Source organism: Macadamia integrifolia, unplaced genomic scaffold (genome assembly GCF_013358625.1).
Source record: "Macadamia integrifolia cultivar HAES 741 unplaced genomic scaffold, SCU_Mint_v3 scaffold_155A, whole genome shotgun sequence".
NCBI classification, from domain to species: domain Eukaryota; kingdom Viridiplantae; phylum Streptophyta; class Magnoliopsida; order Proteales; family Proteaceae; genus Macadamia; species Macadamia integrifolia.
In genome coordinates this window covers 47,071-66,416 of record NW_024870624.1, presented here as the reverse complement: position 1 = coordinate 66,416, position 19,346 = coordinate 47,071, and the positions used below count along the sequence as shown (strand labels likewise).

At 39.1% G+C, this 19,346-nt stretch overlaps 2 protein-coding genes across 9 annotated transcripts in view; both read right to left on the bottom strand.

Moving 5' to 3' along the window:
* Nucleotides 1–19,346, bottom strand: part of LOC122070911 (nodulation receptor kinase-like) — a gene marked incomplete at its 3' end in the record, with an annotated part of 67,898 nt that overhangs the window by 3,240 nt on the left and 45,312 nt on the right. The window lies entirely within an intron of this gene.
* Nucleotides 13,216–18,581, bottom strand: LOC122070912 (peroxisomal (S)-2-hydroxy-acid oxidase-like). 8 transcript variants are annotated; one of them, XM_042635150.1, is made up of 13 exons: nucleotides 18,429–18,557; nucleotides 17,730–17,761; nucleotides 17,375–17,625; nucleotides 16,945–17,069; nucleotides 15,965–16,011; nucleotides 15,201–15,278; nucleotides 14,953–15,089; nucleotides 14,709–14,775; nucleotides 14,531–14,593; nucleotides 14,301–14,370; nucleotides 14,097–14,197; nucleotides 13,859–13,963; nucleotides 13,216–13,755 (listed from the first exon to the last, which is right to left on the bottom strand). In XM_042635150.1, exons 3-13 carry the CDS (start codon nucleotides 17,509–17,511, stop codon nucleotides 13,564–13,566), a joined length of 1,122 nt encoding a protein of 373 aa, XP_042491084.1. In that variant the 5' UTR covers nucleotides 17,512–17,625; nucleotides 17,730–17,761; nucleotides 18,429–18,557; the 3' UTR covers nucleotides 13,216–13,563. The 8 variants fall into 8 exon arrangements, with proteins under 8 accessions (XP_042491084.1, XP_042491081.1, XP_042491087.1 ...); XM_042635147.1 differs by lacking the exon at nucleotides 17,730–17,761 and having other exon boundaries at nucleotides 17,375–17,555; nucleotides 18,429–18,581; XM_042635153.1 differs by lacking the exon at nucleotides 17,730–17,761 and having other exon boundaries at nucleotides 17,375–17,542; nucleotides 18,429–18,567.

Genomic DNA, 19,346 nt, shown 5'->3' with positions numbered 1-19,346 from the left:
ACAAGAATCAGTCTATGCAGGCTGTATCGAACAATGTAACTTTTGTTTTATTTTAATTTATCTTTCTTTTTCCACAAAAAAAAGAAAAAAAAAATATAGAAAAAAAAAATTCAGCCCAACCTAGTGGAAAAATAGAGAGAGAGAGAGAGAGAGAGAGAGAGAGAGAGAGAGAGAGAGAGAGAGAGAGAGAGAGAGAGAGAGAACCCCAAAATGGCGAAGCTCGGAAGATTACGATAAAGACGCTATGCAGAGAAGGAAAAAAAAAAAAAAAAAAAAAACAAACCTTCTCGTTGCCGACCTAAGATGGCAACGGTGAGAAGTGCACTTTTCACCGAAGACGAAAGGAGAAGTATTCACCGGCGATTTTCTGTCTATTTTGGCTGGAACTCGTCTGAACCCTTGGTCACAGGTATGGAAAAGAGGAGAGAAGGAGAAAAGAAGAATGAAATGGTAAAAAGATAAAGAGGGGTATTTTGGGGATAATAAAAATGGGTAATTTATCAGTGTTTTACTCAGAAGGGCAAAAGCTTCATTTCAAAGCATTCTGTAACATTGACCGATGGCAGGGGGTCCAAGTCCAATTTGGTAAAAGAGGGGGTGTCCCTCTAATATTGGCCTCTCCAAGGGGTGGCGTTGTAAATTACCTTTTTATTTTTAAACAAAAAAAGACCCATGAAGGGGTTTATTCGAACCAAGTGAACCAAAACTGAACCAACCAACCAAAAATGGCTCAATTGAACCGAACCATGGGCTAGACGATCAGGTTGGATTGGCCCGAAAACCTGCCCCAACAACCTGGGAATTGGACCCAATAAGGTTTTCCAGTGGGTCGTCAAAAAAGATTACCACCGATGGCTGACGGTGAAGGTTATTATTAAAAAAAAAACTCTTAAGGGCTTGTTTGGATTCAATTGTTTTTTGTTTCTTAATTTAAACTGTTTTAAATGTCACTTTAAGGACCATTTTAAGGCCAAACTGAAATCATTTTTCTTTATTGGATTCATTGTTTTGGGCCACATTTACTGGTCTAATTTTTTCTATGACATGTTTATATGAAATTTTATATTATATTTATTTTTAGTCATAGAACCAAGAGGCCATTGATTAATGTTTTGAAAAAATGTAAATACTAATGGTTACCATGAGATTGGGAAGGATTTTTAATTGAAATATGTTAAAATTGAACTAAGTGTAAGCTTTTGCACACTCTTGACTGCACAGTAAATTTTCAAAAAACCATGAAAGGGTAAGGTGGAATCCACCAAAGTTACGCATCTTATTCTTCCATGGTTTTCCTCAGGGCAACAAAGTTGATCATATTTTCCCAAAGGTGTTGTCACCCAAGTTAAAGAAAATAACAGTAACTTAATGTTTATAAGTCCAAAGGTGAGGGAACCTCGAAAGTTATTGTTCTTTTCACAAAAAATGTGAAATTGCAAGAGGACTATGTTGTTTTATGGTTGTCCTTGTTGGCAACTCGGCCACGTGGCGGTGATGACGTGGCCAGTTTGGGTGACGTGGATGAAAATGATGACATGGCAGTATCCAGTGTCACCGATGAGATAACAGAGCAGCTTGGTATGCATGGAGTGGTTTAATACATCATTAATAGGTGGTGCGGGTTTCTGGGTCAAAACTGGCAAAATTGGCCTATTTATGATCGAGGGCATTTTTGGAAAGTGAAAAAATATTTGGCACCCTGATTCACCCCCCCTCTCAGTGTCAATCGGGACCCAACAATTGGTATCAGAGCAAGGGCTCTAGAGGCAGCTTAAACAGTTCAGAGTGATCCGGTTGGTTGAAGATGGCATCAGGTGTTTGGTTCAGTAAGTCTACTTCTGGAGCTTCTATTTTTAATGGATCAAATTTTATCTTTTGGAGGAAGTTGATGAAGTCACATATAGGTTCATTGGGGTATGATCTATGGAGTGCAGTGGTTAATGGGAGTGTAGACTCTACTATTGACTCTAAGGTTAGAGAGATCATTTTGGATGGATTAACAGACAGTGTGAGTGTCAAAGTCAGTTCATGCATATCAGCTAAGGCGATGTGGGAGAGATTACACAACCTATATGGAGGTGAGCCAGCTATATCAGAGTCCACATTAGATGTTGAAAGCAGATGTTCAGATGAGTGCTACACTAGTGGATTTGAGTGTGTTGAGGCACATATTACTACAACTCAAGATGAAATCAATATTGATTTGAGAACACATCTGAAGGAGTGCAACTTCATTATTGCAGCATTAGAAACACAAGTCATCAATAGAGATGAGAGATATAGAATCCTTGAAGAGGCAGCCAATGTGTTGAGAGCACAATTGTTAGAGCTTGATGCTTCTTGTATCTCACAGATGATGAAGTCCATAAATGACCCTCAGGTTATAAAATCTCTTGAAGATCAACTGAGAAAGCAAAGTGAGATGTGTATCAGGCTTGAATCAGAGAACTTAGCCTTGAGAGAGAAAATAGATGTGCAATCTCGAGTGATTAAAAGAGGTAGTGAAATTTCAAATGATTTTAAGAAGTTAAACAAAGAATTAGAAGCAGAGATCATTTCACTATAAACACAGTTGACCGAGTTGCAGAGGAGACATTCAGCCACTCCACTTGTGGTTACAGAGATGGATAGACATCTAGCTCAGTCTGCAGAATGCCAGAGACTACCCATCATCAGCTCTAGTTCTATAACAGAGCAGGGTGAGTCATCAGGGAAAGCTATAGAGACAGTTGAGATCAGACCACAGAGACAGACTACAGGAAAAACACAGAAGAGAGCTCAGAGGAGACAAAGGAAGAGAGAGGAGAGACACAATAGTGAGATGAGATCTCCTACACATCAGGCACAATGTGGAGGTAGTCCACAAGATACAAAGAGTAGAGGTAAAGGCAAACAAACAGTCCAAATAGGGAACATAATCAGAGTTGGTGGTTATGACAGAGCTTACCAGCAGAGACAAGTTGAGTATGGCAGGTTCAACAAGTTCAATTATCAGAGACCTATGCAGATGATTCCCAGGCAGAGTCAGATGGCTCCCACCAATAGAAATAATGCTTCACCTAGTTTGCATAGACAGTTACCAATGATGCAGTCATATTTTCATGGGTATTGTCACAGGTGCAGTGAGTATGGACATAGGAGAGCAGAGTGTATATCTAGACTAGACTCTAGCTATGAAGGGAGGATTCCTATAGCACCACTGGGTAGACAACTAGTAGAATGTCTTAGATGCCACCATCATGGACATTGGGCCAAGCATTGCAAGGCAGTGCTCTCCCCTCAGCTTGTACAAGAGGAGAGAGACTATCAGATCTCTAGAACTAGAAAGTTAAGAAGTGGTTGTAGAAGGCAAGTCAATGAAAGACATTCTAAGAAGCATCAGTCACAATCTAGTGGTGAGTCTCAGGTGGTTTTGTATAGTGTATGGAAAGTGAAGGATATACAAAAGGCTGAGACAACAGTAAACAGAATCTGGAAAACAAAGGGAGATGTCAGTTCTACAGTTGTGCAGGAAAGATTCAGAAAGGGAAGACCATCAGTTGAAAAGGTAAAAGAGAGGTCTACAATTGGGTTGATTGGACAGAGGCAGAGACTGAAGAAGACAGTAAGTGAGCAGAAAGAAAAACAGAGTAGTAGGAAAGCTTCTGGTGAGAAGCAAATGCATAGGACCAAGGCAAGTGGTCAGTTAGTTTGGAGAGAGAAGCATATAGAGGTGTGTGCAGTCACAGTCACCACCCTCCCACCACCTAGACAAGGTATAGGAGTGGGCACACCTCCCAGGCACTAAGTGTACTCTGGTGCACAAGAATGGGGGAGCTCACTAGATGGATATTAGTGCCCCCAGCAGGACTTAGATTATGACAGTAAAGTTCCTGCAATAGTGCTTGGATTAGAGACATCAGTTGAAACTTAGTGTAGTCCTCTTGAGTATTTGCATCTTAATGGAGCAATCACCAGATGAGCAGTTCAGTGTCAGTCAGAGGGCAGAATAGTTGAGGATGTCAGTGATGGTCAGAGGTATGCAGTTGTGAGTATGACAGCCAATAATTCGCTTTTGTATGCATCAGTATGGGTCAGAGACTCAGTTGGTATCAATCTCAGTGGTAGTTGTCAGAGTGCAATTTTGTGTGATCATGGTGATTGTTTGACTTTGACAGAGTTAAATATTTCAGCACTAGTGACAGAGAGAATGATATGTTGACTAGATGAAGAGATTTATGACAGGAAGCTCAAGAAGCTGGTGAGTTGAGCAGTTGCATACTGTAATTTGTACTTCATGATGTATATCCAGTCGAGGCAACACTTATCTGATGAGCAGTGTTGAAGCAGATATGAGGTCAGTTGAGTAATTGAGATTTCAACTCATAGGATAGGGAAGATGCGTATGGGCACTCCTATGTAGTTTGAACTCTCACATCTGTAGGATTGGAAAGATGCATATGGGCATTCCTATAGATGCTTGTATCCCACACTGGGAGAGATTACTTTAGAGAGAGATATTATAGTTCTTTGATATTGAAGTCAAAGAGGGAGAGTGCTCAAGTGGAAGGCATTGATTTTGAGAAAACTTTTGCTCCAGTGGCAAGACTTGAGGCTATCAGAATGTTCTTGGTTTTGTCAGTGTACAAGGGGTTCAAGGTCTATCATATGGATGTCAAATCAGCTTTTCTAAATGGAAACTTGGAAGAGGAGGTTTACATAGAGTAGCCTGATGGGTTTTAACTGAGTGAGGACCCCACTCTTGTGTGCAGATTGAAGAAGGCATTGTATGGTTTGAAACAAGCTCCAAGGGCATGGTACTCCAGATTGGATTCTTACTTGTGCAAGTTGGGTTTCAAGAAAGGCTTAGTGGACAGTAATCTCTACATCATAACTGAAGAAAGCAGTCAGCTTGTGGTGGTTGTGTATGTAGATGATATCATCTTTGGGGGTCACAAAGATGAGTTGTACAAAGATTTTGCTATGAGGATGCAAGATGAGTTTGAGATGTCCATGTTGGGTGAACTATCATTCTTCTTGGGTTTGCAGATCAGTCAAAAGAAAGAAGGTATCTTCATATCTCAGTCCAAATATGTGAGGGATATGTTAAAGAGATTCACCATAGAGGATTGCAAGCCAGTTAGTACACCTATGATGACTGGGTGTAAGTTGAGCAAGGAAGATGACTCTCCATCAGTTGACCACACCTCGTATAGGTCAATGATTGGTAGCTTATTATATCTGACAGCTAGTAGGCCTGACATCTTACAAGCTGTGTGCATGGTAGCCAGATTCCAAGCAGGACCAAAAGAGACACATGTGGCAGCAGTGAAGAGAATTTTTAGATATCTGAAAGGGACTAGTGAGTTTGGGTTATGGTATCCGAAAGTCAAGAACTTTAGTTTGTCAGCTTTTTCAGATGCAGATTGGGCCGGATGTGTAGATGACAGGAAGAGCACCAGTGGTGGTGCATTCTATTTGGGGAGCAGCTTGGTGGCATGGCATAGTAAGAAGCAAGAGTCAGTCTCTCTTTCAACTGCAGAGGCAGAATACATTGCAGCTACATCTTGTTGTACACAAGTGTTGTGGATGAAGCAGATGTTGAAGGATTTGAGTGTGGAGGTTGAGCAGGCAGTGCCACTATATTGTGACAATACTAGTGCTATCAATATCTCCAAGAACCCGGTGATGCATTCTAGAACGAAGCACATTGCTATCCGGTATCATTTCTTAAGAGACAAGGTGATGGAAGGTGAAGTAAGGATGGAGTTTGTTCCCACAGCAGAGCAGGTGGCTGATATCTTCACTAAACCGCTTCCTAAAGATCAGTTTGAGTTCCTCAGACAGAAGCTGGGAGTGGTAGTTCTTCCAAAGCACTAGTAGCATTGGGAGAGGGGGAGCAAGTTGCTTGATGTTGCTACCCCCATATTGGACTCAGGGGGAGTCCATTGGTTCCACCCTTTGTACTTGTTGTCAAAGGGGGAGAGAGTTACTCATCGGAGCTTTAGAGTGTATTAGTGATGAGGTGGTTGCCAACAACTCCAAAGGGGGAGATTGTTGTTTTATGGTTGTCCTTGTTGGCAACTCGGCCACGTGGCGGTGATGACGTGGCCAGTTTGGGTGACGTGGATGAAAATGATGACATGGCAGTATCCAGTGTCACCGATGAGATAACAGAGCAGCTTGGTATGCATGGAGTGGTTTAATACATCATTAATAGGTGGTGCGGGTTTCTGGGTCAAAACTGGCAAAATTGGCCTATTTACGATCGAGGGCATTTTCGGAAATGAAAATGACATTTTTGGAAGATCGGTTCTTCATGAAAAATATAGATTGTAATTTTCCTAGTCCAGTGCATTTGATTTCGTCACATTCCGATACCGTATGAAGAAGTTACGGCATTTATGGAAGTCAAGGGCAGTTTCGGCATTGAAGATGAATTTTTTAAAGCAAGCGTTCTACATGTAACAATACGAAAAAAATACAATCTTTCCAACGGTTCTGATTTCATCGCATTCCGATTCCGTATGAGAAAGATACGTCATTGGAAAGGTGTAGGGGCATTTTGGTCTTTTTACATGGATGATTCAGATGATTGAGTCTTCTGAAAAGTCGTAGAGCATCCAGTTACGATTCCAACGCACTTCGTTTCATCTCGATCGGATATCGTATGAAAAAGTTATAAGCGTTTCCGTAAAGTCGGTTCGAAAATCCAAACCGAAAATCCATCAGTTGCTCTCGGTGTTGGGTGGATTTTTCGGATTTTATTTTTGAAATTCGAAGGGCTTTTGTGTAATTTAAAGATTTTGAAGGTCTGAGTTGCAAGGGGTCTTTAAGCACTGAAACATATGGAGGCAGGGGCTTGATTGTAATAAAGAGGAGTAAAGGGAAGTGAAATGGACGGCCAAGATTCGACCACGTAGGCTTGATGCCCATCCAAAGGCTGCTGAGATTTTGGTGTGATATGGACGAGATAGATGCTTGCGCGTGGGATTTGATTGGTTAGATGCATAATTCTTGATGCACTGGCGCTACACTATATCAAGGTATGTTATTGTGTTTCGCGCGTGTATAGAAGGTATAAAAAGGATTCCGATCTTAATGATCTCATGAAATCTGATTAAAGCCATCATGGAAGATTCGGATCCAACGGTCAATATGATTTTCACTTTTGTGAGTGGGAGACAAGCTCCCTTAAAATCCGGAAAAGCAACCAATCATAGATCGACAACACTTCTGACGATGTCAGCGCCTACGTCATGATGACGTCATCGAGATTCAAATCTAACGGTTTGGATCTGTTGTCCGTTGGTTTAATCGGACGGCTTGGATTATAAGATCTCTTATATGAGATCTACGGTCAGATTTCGCCCCTGTTGCGCGCGCCGCCGGTGTAGCCTACGCCACCCGTACGAAGATTCCATTTCGGGCTATCTCATTGCTCCAACTTCAAAAGGTCATATCTCTCTCATTTTAACTCCGATTTGGGTGATTCAAGTTGGAGATTCTTCATCTCTCCGAGCTCTACACATCAGAGGGAAGAAATCAGGCAGAGGGGTTGCTGAGGTGGTCGGAAAAACGAGTTGAAGCTCGTGGAAGGCTAAATGTTTGAATGAAACACTTCCATCCTCTTGCACTTCATCCATAGCCACCATTAGAGGCTTAGGAAGCTGCTGGAAACCAATGTAGCAAGCTCTATTGGTTGTTGCCAAGAGAAAAGAAAAGAAAATAGAAGAGAAGAGAAGAAGAGGGAAATAGAGAAGAAGTTTTTTCCTCTCTTTGTGTGTGTGTGAATGTGAATGTGAATGCCATTGTTACTCCATGAAAGTAAAGACAAGGAGAAAAGAAAGAAGAAGAAGAAGAACCTAGAATTTGGTTCTTGTGAGTTGCTTCAAGAAACCCAAGTGCCAACCGGGGTTGAAGCATTGGCGGCACCGAGACAACGTGATTGTGGTCCGCATCAAGTGGAGATCGACATTATTGCATCTCCGACGGTTACTCCTTGCCAAGGTAACCTCACTTTTGCCAAATTTCCATTATTATAAATCATTGTAGGCAAGATGTTTGATAAAATGCCTAAGTGATAGTTGTAGTCTATTTGGGGAAATTTGCATGTATGAGTGCTTCACTATAGGGCATTGTTATAAGCCCAACTTTATTTTATTGGTGTTCAGTGGGTGCTGGACACAGGGGTTATGTGTTCCTTGGTAGGTACAACTACCTAAACCTATTTGCCGTGGGTGCGGCCTCTCAGATCATTCTGAGAAAACTAGGGTGAAGACCTAGCCATTGTATGTCATTGGTGGAAACTGGGAATGTGTTCCCTTGGCTGTGGGTGCAGTCATAATTAGTATTGAGTAAATACTGAGCCCGACAGTGGGCATTACTCCGTGCATGTAGGCAACTGGCCGAAGCACGTATTTCTTGTGTTGTGGATGTGTATGCTCGTATTTGTATTGTGGATTGGAGTGCTTGGCTGCAGAATGGGTGTGTACATCTGGTAGACCTGACCACTTGGTGGTGCAGTGTGGATGTGCATACGACTGTGTATGTATGTGACAGTGATTACCGTGTGAGGTTTATGAGACAACTCTGGGCAGCAATACAGGTTATGTGAGTAAGTTTCATGCAACAGTAAGAATGGTCAGTAGTATACATAGCAGCTCTGGGCAGCATCAATAGACTGTGCTATTGAAGTGCAAATAGTGATTGCCACATCAGGGGTACAGTTGGAAAGTGAAAAAATATTTGGCACACTGATTCACCCCCCCTCTCAGTGTCAATCGGGACCCAACAGACTAGTGCTTTTTTAGCCCAAATGATAGGAATGCAGTTATGGTAGTGACTCTTGTATGGTTTTTTGTTGTTCCAGTGACACATTTAAATATATGTTCCTCGACATAAAGATACACATCTCGAATGAAAAAATATATGATAGGATTGAGTGAAACCCACCAAAATGGTGCATTCAATTCGATTGTATCTTCCTCAACAATAAATGTGACATTTTATCAAAGGTGATGTCATCAGGGTTTGTGGTAATATTCACATATTAGGAAGGGATATTAACCTAAAAGTTCTTTTGCCCAAAGGTAATTGAATTTTTGAAGGTTAGCATTCTTTTCACATTCAAAACAAGGAAATAAGAGGATCAATGAATTTCTGTCCCAAAGGATAAAGATTCAGTTTTCAGTTATAAATCTTATTTAAAACATTGGTGACATTACATGCTTTATATTGTGGTCTATATTTTAAAATTTGGCATATATTGTGTTGTTATTACTACCTTAGCAGGATGGTCATTCACTCAAGCTATGTGTCTTCCATTTCAATTCTTACTGGTGACAACTATCAAAAATAGATGGAGGAATTCGAATTGCATTTAGGTCTTCTTGACTTAGACTTTGCACTTAGAGAGCCTAAACCTAATCTTCTCACAGACACAAGCACCACTGCTGAAAGAACCAAGTTTAAGAAATTGACAAATACAAATAGAAAGTGCTTATTAGTTGTGAAAAAGACAGTTCCTAAAATTATGCGTAGGAACATAGAAATCAAAGATACTACCAAAGAATTATTGGGTGCTATTAAGACCAGGTTTGAACTTAACAAGAAAGATGAGACAAGCACACTGATGACCAGGATGATAAATACAAGGTATGATGGAAATGAGAGTGTTAGGGAATACATTTTGGATGTAGCTGCTGATGATATTAAGCTTTAGGATCTTAGAATACAAATTGATGAAGAATATGTTGTTCATGTTGCATTGAATATCCTCCCTAGTCAGTATAAGGTTATCCAGACTACCTGCATTACATTGAAGGAAAATTTGAGCTTAAATGAACTTATTTCCATTTGTACTCCAAAATAAGGAAAATTTGAAATATAACAAGATTGAGAGTACAAATGCAACATTCCACAGGGGATCTTCTGGTGGACCAAACAGAAAGAACAAATTTTTCTAAGAAAGGAAATTTCAAGTCATAGGATAAGACTAAGGGTTTTCAAGAGTTTGAGACATCTCAGAATACTTAGGATGAAGAGAAAACAAACAACGTAAAGTGTTACTGGTGCCACAAGAAAGGACATGTGAAGGATTGTTTCATTTTCAAGAAATAGTTAGAGAAGAAAAAACATTATGGGGATGATAAGTAGGAGAATGCCAAGAAAGGATGAGGTGAACTACTCTTCAGTAATTGAGAGTGAGTAGACGTTGATGTCATTGAAGTAGTTAGGATTTTTTTAAGTTCAAACATTTTATAATGAGTCGTTTGAAATCCTGGGTTAGTAAGAGTATTTATTCCCTGTTGACTATTTGTTTATCATTGAAACTTTGACTTATATGTTTTGGAGCACAATTTGATGGATTATGATTATGTTTTAGCATTTAAATTATGCAAGATTATTTCATTATTAATTGCTTTACTGTTTCATTTGATTATGTTTTTAAGAAGTAATTGCCATAATTATAGAAAATTTAGCCATAGTTTAAAAGGTAGTATTTGCCACAGTCCCAAGGCAATGTTTGTCACAGTTTATAGGCAAAAAGCCACAGTTAGATATTAATCTCAGATCAAAGGCGATTTACCACAGTAAAGGTTAATATCATAGTTAATGACCAACATGAAATGATAATAGTGTTTTTTGAGGATATGCCAATATTTCTATGTTAATATCCAACATAGATATATGTTGAGAAATTTACTTATGTTTGTAATGCCAATATTGAGGTGTCTCTTCTGCTGTTGTTCGATGTGAGTAGTTTTTCAACTGAATCATAGTAAGAGTGGTTAAAGTAATGAGATTCTATGGCCACACTAATTAAAATACATCTTTATAATTAGTGTTGCCCAATTGAGAGATTGTTAGATTTATGGGCTTAATTAATTATTCTGGTTAATTAAATGGGTGAAAGTCAAGTTGCATGAACCGATTTGATCCACTCTCAAGTTTAGGGATATGCTGGTCTAACCCATTGTGGTTTAGGATTTTGAATGCAGGACAATATTATAAGGGTAATTTATAGCACCACCCCCTGGAGAATGCCACAATTATAAGAACGCCCCCTCAGTTTCACCAAATTAGACTCAGACCCCTACCGTCAATCACTGTTAAGTCAAGAGGTAAAATGACCGTTATACTCTTTTCACTAAAACTCATTTTAACCCAATTTCTCTTCACCCCAACCTATTCTCACCTTCATCGAGACATCAAGCGCAGAGAGGCTCAGGGAGAGAGAGAGAGAGAGAGAGAGAAGGGGGGGGATTTATACCTTGGCTCGGAAATCTTCCTTCGACAAAGAAGTGAGCGAAGCGTGCAGTTCTATTCTACCAAAAAGGCAAAAAAAAAAAAAAAGCGTGCAGTTCAATAGCAAATGCCATATGGTTGAGCCTTCCTCTATAATAATTCGTCTGATCACATCTCTTTTTCAACCTCATATACTCTGAGAAATTAGCGGTAGCCGATATGATCTCCTCTGCCGTAAACTCCCTATAACTGTAATTAAGCTGATCATATTCAAATACTGATGACGAGCTCTTGGTGGCCGCAACAATGGCTTCCCCTTTTTAAATAATTCAATTCTCCGATGAAGCAATTCTCGTTGGCAACGCAATTCATCCATTTTGGGTTCTATCTCTATCTTTGCTGCTATTGCATTCTCCAATTGAGCTTCGACATGTGATTTTACCAAAGATGAAGATTGGAGTTTCATCGTCAATTCATCGTCGTCTCCACCTGTTCCGATACGAGGAAGAATACGGTTAATCTTGTCGCCTCTCATCACCAATGCTCTGCTATGCTCTTGTAGCCAAAAAAGTTAAGAGAATAGGAGAGAGTTCAAGAATCATGTAGCGGCTGCTCTACCGGAGGTGTGTTTTCAGTTTTTCGATTTCCAATTAATCAAGTTGCAAAAAAGCCAGGACAACAACATCATGGGGTCAGTAGAGAAGCAGGTGGAGACGAGGCCGCCCAGCCAGGAAAAGCAAAAGGAGGAGGAAGCATGTTTGTATGCGATGCAATAGGCCAGCTTCTCGGTGTTGCCCATGGTGCTAAAATCTGCCATCGACCTCGACCTTCTAGAGATCATCGCCGAGGCCAGTGCTGGGGCACATGTCTCTCCTTTGGAGATCCAAGTGCCCACCCAAAACCCAGATGCTTCAGTGATGCTGGACCGAATCCTACACTTCCTGGCCAGCTACTCCATCCTCACTTGCTCCCAGACCACCCTCGACGACGGCACCTCCAGACCACCCTCACAATTCAAGCACAGAGGGGTTTCGTCTGGTCGCCGTGAGGTCCTGCTAGTCGTCATCCATCGCCGCTGCTTTGAACGATCGCTGGTGGAATGGGGTCCTTGGAATGAGGACCAAATCTATAGATTTGGGTGAAAGAAATAGGAACTTATTACAAGGTATTTTAGGTACTTCATATTTAATAAGGGCATTTGGTATTTAAAATAAAATATTATTACTAACATTAGCATATAGGTATATTCCTTAACAGTGACTGACGATAGGGGGTCTGAATCTAATTTGGTGAAACAGAGAGATTGTTCTTATAAGTGTGACATTCTCTAGGGGGTGGCGTTGTAAATTACCCATATTATAAATACTAGTTTATTGGTCCTTACATCCATTATTCACTCTTCCCTACTTTACCACTAAAGTAAGAGAACCAAGGAAGTCTAAGGGGCTATAGAAGATTCATAGCCAAGAGAGGGAAACTGTAAAGAAAAACGTCAATCATCTTCAGCATACTAGGTGAAAGGTACAAATCTATCTTCTATAATTTTATTAGATTCGTGTTCTTGTTTTTCTGTGTGATTTCTTCAACTAGGGTTTTGAATTCGTATGTAATTCTAACAATTAGAACATTCCGTAAAACTAAGAATACACCAAAGTTCTGATTAAAAAGAAAGGAAGGAGTAAAGAATGAAAATTTTCTCCAAGTAATGCTAGTTACATAAGCATTGGCAGTAATTCAGCTATGGTAATGGTTTTTAGAAAAGATAAGACAGAACTGAAATAAGGAGACTAACCATTCTCAATTTGAAAAAAAACATCGTCATACAATAATAGAATTGAAGACGTACAACTAGTTTTGCAGGCCTTTCCATCTATATATACTAAACCTTGAAATTAGGTTGTGTGGAGAGAAATTTGGAATTGCACATAAATTCGGGCGGGTGCTGGAGGTCGGAGTTGACAAGTAAGCGAACAAAAGTACATGAAGTTGCATTCAAGTCTAGGAAATCATGTTGCATTTGATGTCAACCCATGTTCCTAAAAAGTTACAGATCTATAACAATATCCTTCGAGAAAGCCTCACAGATATATCTTTTAATTTTTAAAAACATATTCTGGGTAAAAAAAAAAAAAAAAAATACACAGGGAAGCCTAGGATAGTCACTTGAGGAAGAACCATTCATCATAACTAAAAAAGCTTAAATTCTTCAAATTATTTAAAATCCACTGAATCTGAAATTAGCACTTCCAACAACAGGCAGGCTCTTGATCATGTACATGGAAACTCACACTCACTGGATGATATGTTGGCCAATCGGTGATATTCAAGGCATTTTTATAATCTTGGGGTAGGGAATGAACGACGTTGGTCCCATTCCGTAACAATGTGGTTACGAGTGATCTCCTGGAGTGAACGGCATCCGCTTAATGCCATAGTAAGCTCAAACTCATCGCAAAGCATCTGGAGTACCTTTCTTACACCAGCTTCACCATCAGCAGCCAAAGAGAAGACAACAGGCCTTCCAATCTGAGATTGAAAACAGGGTTAGATGGGTGGGTGGCATTTCATGGGGAAAAGAGTAAATACCAAGATCTGCGCCACCTTATCCATGTGGAATTGATCTACTTACAAATATTCCAGAGGCTCCAAGTGCCAATGCTTTGAAGACATCTGTCCCACGCCGGACCCCACCATCCAGGAAAACAGGAACTTGCCCTTGTGTAGCTTTAACAACCTAAATGTTAAGAAACAATCTCAAGTAAATACAAATCTATGTAGTTGTTTCCTAATAGGATTAGGAGGAGGGGAAGCATACATATTTCCTGGTAATTAAACCACACCAAATTTGTTAAAGAAAATAAATGCACCTCCTCCAAAGCCATGATAGTGGAAGGGACATAATCAAGTTGGCGAGCTCCATGATTGGACACAATGATACCTGCTACTCCGTTTTGTATGGCTAACCTCGCTGCATGATCATCAGATTAAGAGGGTTATCTAGGTGATAATTTCTAGGAGTCATTGACTGCGATCAGAAATGGTGAGAATAAGTCAAAAGTTCTGTTACTTACCATCCTCTGCAGTTAGTACACCTTTCACTAGAATTGGTAATGAAGTGATTGTCTGAAGCCACTTCACATCCTGGTGAAATCCCAAACAGAAGTTTCAGAAGGTTATCCCAAGTCGGAATCTTATGAACCATACTACAATGTCAAATTTGGTAATAAGTAATGAAATCTCCCCCCCCCCCTTCCCCCTTCTTCAATTAAGAACCTTAACCATTTTCTTCCACCAGACATACCTTCCAGCTTAAAGATCGATCCATTTGCTCAGCAACGTACGTAGCAAGTCCAGAGCCATCTGTCTGCATGACCCCACAAATAGAACATGGATGGCATCATAATAGGGAGGAGAAATCATCAATCCAGGTTAAAAAAAAAAAAAAAAAAAAAAAATCCTGAAACTATTGAAAAACCCACCTTCTCCACTTTGCCAAGGTCCAACCCCTCCAAATTCTTCAATGTCAAGAATGGTGGTAAAGCGAATCTGCAGGACAGCACATAAAAAGAGACCTGATTCTGGGGAATTTGTAAAGTAACTGGGAAAATTTTTTCACATATTTAGTTTAAGAACTCAAAAATCAACTCTCATAGGCTGGTGCAGTCGCAACACTTCTCAACCTAATCTTTCAAGTTATTTTTGTTTAGAATGTTTCAGGTGTACCTGTTTTTGATATCAGCTTCCCTGCGACCCAGTCTTGGAGTATCAACAGTGAGGGCAATTGCCTTAAAACCAGCCCTTTCAGCTCTTCTCACAAGTTGTGAAACTACATTCCTGTCTCTGGTTACCTGAACAATAAGCAGAGTACTTAATCAAGACTTCATTTACCAAAAAAGGATATGCATCAGAGTAATTCAATCAACAAGAAAAGTATCCAACAACAGATCATTAAATAAAATAATGAAGCTTACATAAAGCTGGAAAAAGCGAATTCCAGGCCCTGTAGAAGCAACCTCTTCAACACTTGAAGTAGCCCACGAGGATAATGTCTGGATGGACAATTCATAAATAGATCAAATGTGACAGAGTACTCATAGAAGTTATACATCAGAAAGGAATAACTTTAAAAATGTTTTCAGGACTTTTGCATTTCTAACAAATCAAAATCTCAGAACATTGAGATCAGGTGAGTATTTCAGGAAAGAAGCACGGCAATATAATAGAAAGAGAGCATGATTTTTATGGATAATGGTTGGTGTGCTGAGTAGTGTACATATTATCATGCTACATATACAAAAAGGGCATACCTGGTGCACGAGGATCCCGCATGTGTGAGGTCTTTGGGGGGGGGGGGTGGAACTACGTAGCCTTACCCCGAGAATGTCAAGAGACTGTTTCGACCGCTTGGCACCAGGTCGCAACATTCATACATTACCGTTGGACCAAGCGCACCCCTTGATTTTATGTAGCATGATAATATGGTATCAAAATCAGCACCATCAGTGAGAGATAAATGAACATGCCAATATAGCCACATTAAGAAGTTCAAGATTCCAAAACCCTAAATATTATCTACCCATGGTAAGCAGAAGGTATTTTTAAATGCCATCATCAGTACAGTAGAAACATGTTGGCAGCGGGATCCATGGCATTGGAAACTGTGAATGAGCTTAAATAACACAACACATTAATATAAAAAAAAAAAAAAAAGGCATGAAAAGATCATAAGTCAAACCATAATTGTGCCAGCTGCTGATGCTGCTCTTGCTGTTGCATACTCTCCTGCATGAGAAAAACTTTGGCTCAGTCACACAATTCATGTTTTTTTCTTTCCTAGGGTTCAAAACTGAATCGGTCATTCAAATACCTCCTTCTGTTCATATCTAGTCAATTAGGTTAAGGCTTGGCAAAGTAATGGAGTCACCGAGTCAAAATTTTTAGAGAAAATGTATAATACACTTCCAGAGTTCAAGAAGTCAAGGAAGCACTCAAAATATTTTTAATGAGTGCTCAAACAGTCAATCAAATCCAATTTTAGATTCTAACAGTGCATTTCTTTCCAATGAGTTTTTTTTTTTTTTTTTTTTTTTTTGGGGGGGGGTGGGGGTGGGGGGAGAGAGAGAGTTTATGATAGTGATTTAGATTCACTAATGCATTTGACAACTCATATTTGTTCATTTTGTCTTTCTAAAAATTAGAGTTTTCCAACTACATACCAGATACATTGATGAATTTATTACTTCCATTCAAATTTATAATAGAAGACTTTTAATACAATATAGCATTAAAGTTAGGTTAGATAGCATTTGAGTGAACTTCTTCAAAAGCAGGAAAGGGAACTCCTCACATGCTCAAAAATTTTAGAAATTCAATCACAAACTCAGCATATCAATCTAAAAGTGGAAACACCATATTTCTAGTACTCAAACGAGTTTCAAGTCAACTTAAGCTGAGCACGTCTTGAAAACAGCTCCAATTACAAAACCAAGTAAGGCCCCCAGGCACTATCCCAAGCAAACCAAGATCCAGTTGACTGGATGGATAATTCCACATAAACAAATAAAATAAAATAAATTAAAACAATGATTCAGTCAAGTAACAGACCTAGATTTGAGCTGAAATGGAAAAATGTATTCATCATGTTTCATTAACAATAAATAATTCTTAATTTGCCCAAAATTGATTAGAGCACAAGCTTAAGGAAACAGGCAGTACCTGCAGGATGTGCCATTTTTTGCATGGCAGTTGGAGCAATCATAATGGGCATTGATATTTTGAAGCCCAAGACAGTAGTGGTCAGGTCTATCTTGCTCACATCAATAAGAATACGAGGTCGAAACCTATTTTTCAATAAAAGGAACAATTAAAAAGGAGCACATCAGCTCAAGAAATCATTGTTAGAAAGAGCAGATACTAAGAAGAAAGAAGAAAGCAGAAATGTTTACAAACAAGCATGTGAATCATCAGAAAAGAAAACATGGAAAGAAATTATCCTCATCCTTTTTGCCAACAAAGGCAAACCACGAACAAAATGAACTTCTAGAAGCAATAAACATCCATTAAAAAAAGATAAAATAAGACTGTACCCAATAATATGTAGGTACAATAGCAATAGTCAAGTTCTTGGAGAACTCGAAGAACTTACAGAATCCTGGAGAATGCATTTCTGTTCTCCCGAAGAGTCCACTCGTCCTCTGCACCTGATGCGTAGTAGTCATAAACCATCTTTGGCAACTTCTCCTTTGCAATGGCCTCATACTCAGAAACATTGGTTATCTCCATATTTACGGTTGACAAATGATTTCCTCAATATCTAAATTCAATAGCTGAAGCAAATAAATTCAGACATGATAAACCAAAAACAGAATATTATCCAGTGACAGATTCTGCCAAAACCTGCAAGTTCGAAAAATCTACACTCTGATCAACAGTCCCAGATAAAATTCTTATTAACTCCAAAGAGTGGAAACAGAAATATTGATCTGTTTTATGATACTTACTGAGAACAACATATAAAGAATGGAACCAATAGCTTTATCAAGCCCATGCCAAGAAAATAGAAATATAATATCAGATTAAAGTCTAAGACCCCAAAAAATTAGAAGCAATACATAATCCCAAAACTAAATAGAGTGTTCAAAACCAAAGGAAACATTTAGAGAACAGCATACGACCTCAGATTAAAATCCGATTCTGACAAGATTCATATGAAGAAGTTACAAAATAAATGAGACCCAAGTCAATTAAAGCCCATAAGATGACAAACGGATACCCAAATTTAAATTTAAATTTAAATCTAGTCATTCTCCAGTAGGGGATAAGTAATCCTTGATTTGGAGTGGAGTTATCCTAATGTCAAGAAAAACAGTGAAGGTTCAACTACTTATCTAATATGCCAAAGCTCACTAGGTAAGACGAGAAAACCAAAACACTACTCTATATCAAAATTCTGCAGATGCCCAATATTAGAACAAAATCTTAAAGACCAACTTGCGAAAAGTAACTGAGATCAAATTCAGATAAACTCTAAATGCGAAAACATCAAAGAGAAGGTCAAGCAATCGACAATTGAAATCTAATCAAGCCCATGTCTTTGGAGAAGAAACAATCTCAAGCACTCAACCCCAAGCCAATTGTTGACAACACCCACAGGGGAAAAATCACAAACAGATGCAAAGCTATAGAGAGAGGAATATTACCTTGGGTTACTTTGCCTAAGCAGGGGATTGCATGAGAGAACCAAGTTGGGTTGTAGACAAACAGTACTCTCGTGACTGTGAGTGAATGAACAGAGGAAATGCACTAAGTACAAGTAAATGTGGTGGGAGAAATAAATCAATAATAAAGAGGTGTTGGGAATTAAAAAAATAGAAATGGCATATGAAGACAAATGGGATAGGGACTGTACACAGGGATTTACAGTTTTTTTGGATCATCAGCATTTCAATACACAATCACGCGGCCTCTCTCTCTCTCTCTCTCTCTCTCTCTCTCTCTCTCTCTCTCTCTCTCTGTAGGAATCAAAAGCAAGATTCTTCAATTTATTACTGAGAATAGTCGTGGAAGTCAGGATGATAAAGCTGCCAGACCAGCCTTGCCTTATTTATTTTGTTCCCTGATGCCTCCCAGAGTTGGCGGGGTTCAAAGAACTGATCCCATGGTGCAAATGTGCAGTCTCATGTCAACAAATGGGTGGTTTCTATCAAAGAACTGGACTTTGGATTTTACTTGGGAAAATTACATGATTATTCACTTTTGAATTTTTTTTTATAAAATTATTCATAAAAAGTTTTGGTTAATAAAAATATCTAAAATTGAATTTGAATTTACAAAACTACCCATTCAAAGTTTCAGTTAACAAAAATATCCAAAATCCTGTTTGGGTTTACAAAACTACTCAAAATAGTGAGTCTTCATCTTCCACATATAATAATGTATTTTTTTATTACTGAAACTTTATGTGGATCGTTTTGTAAACCCAAACTCAATTTTGAGTATTTTTGTTAATTTAAACTTTAAGTGGGTAATTTTGTAGAGAAAAACCTAATTTTGGGTATTTTTGTTAACTGAAACTTTTGGTGAGTAATTTTGTAGAGGGAAACCTATAAGTGGGTAAT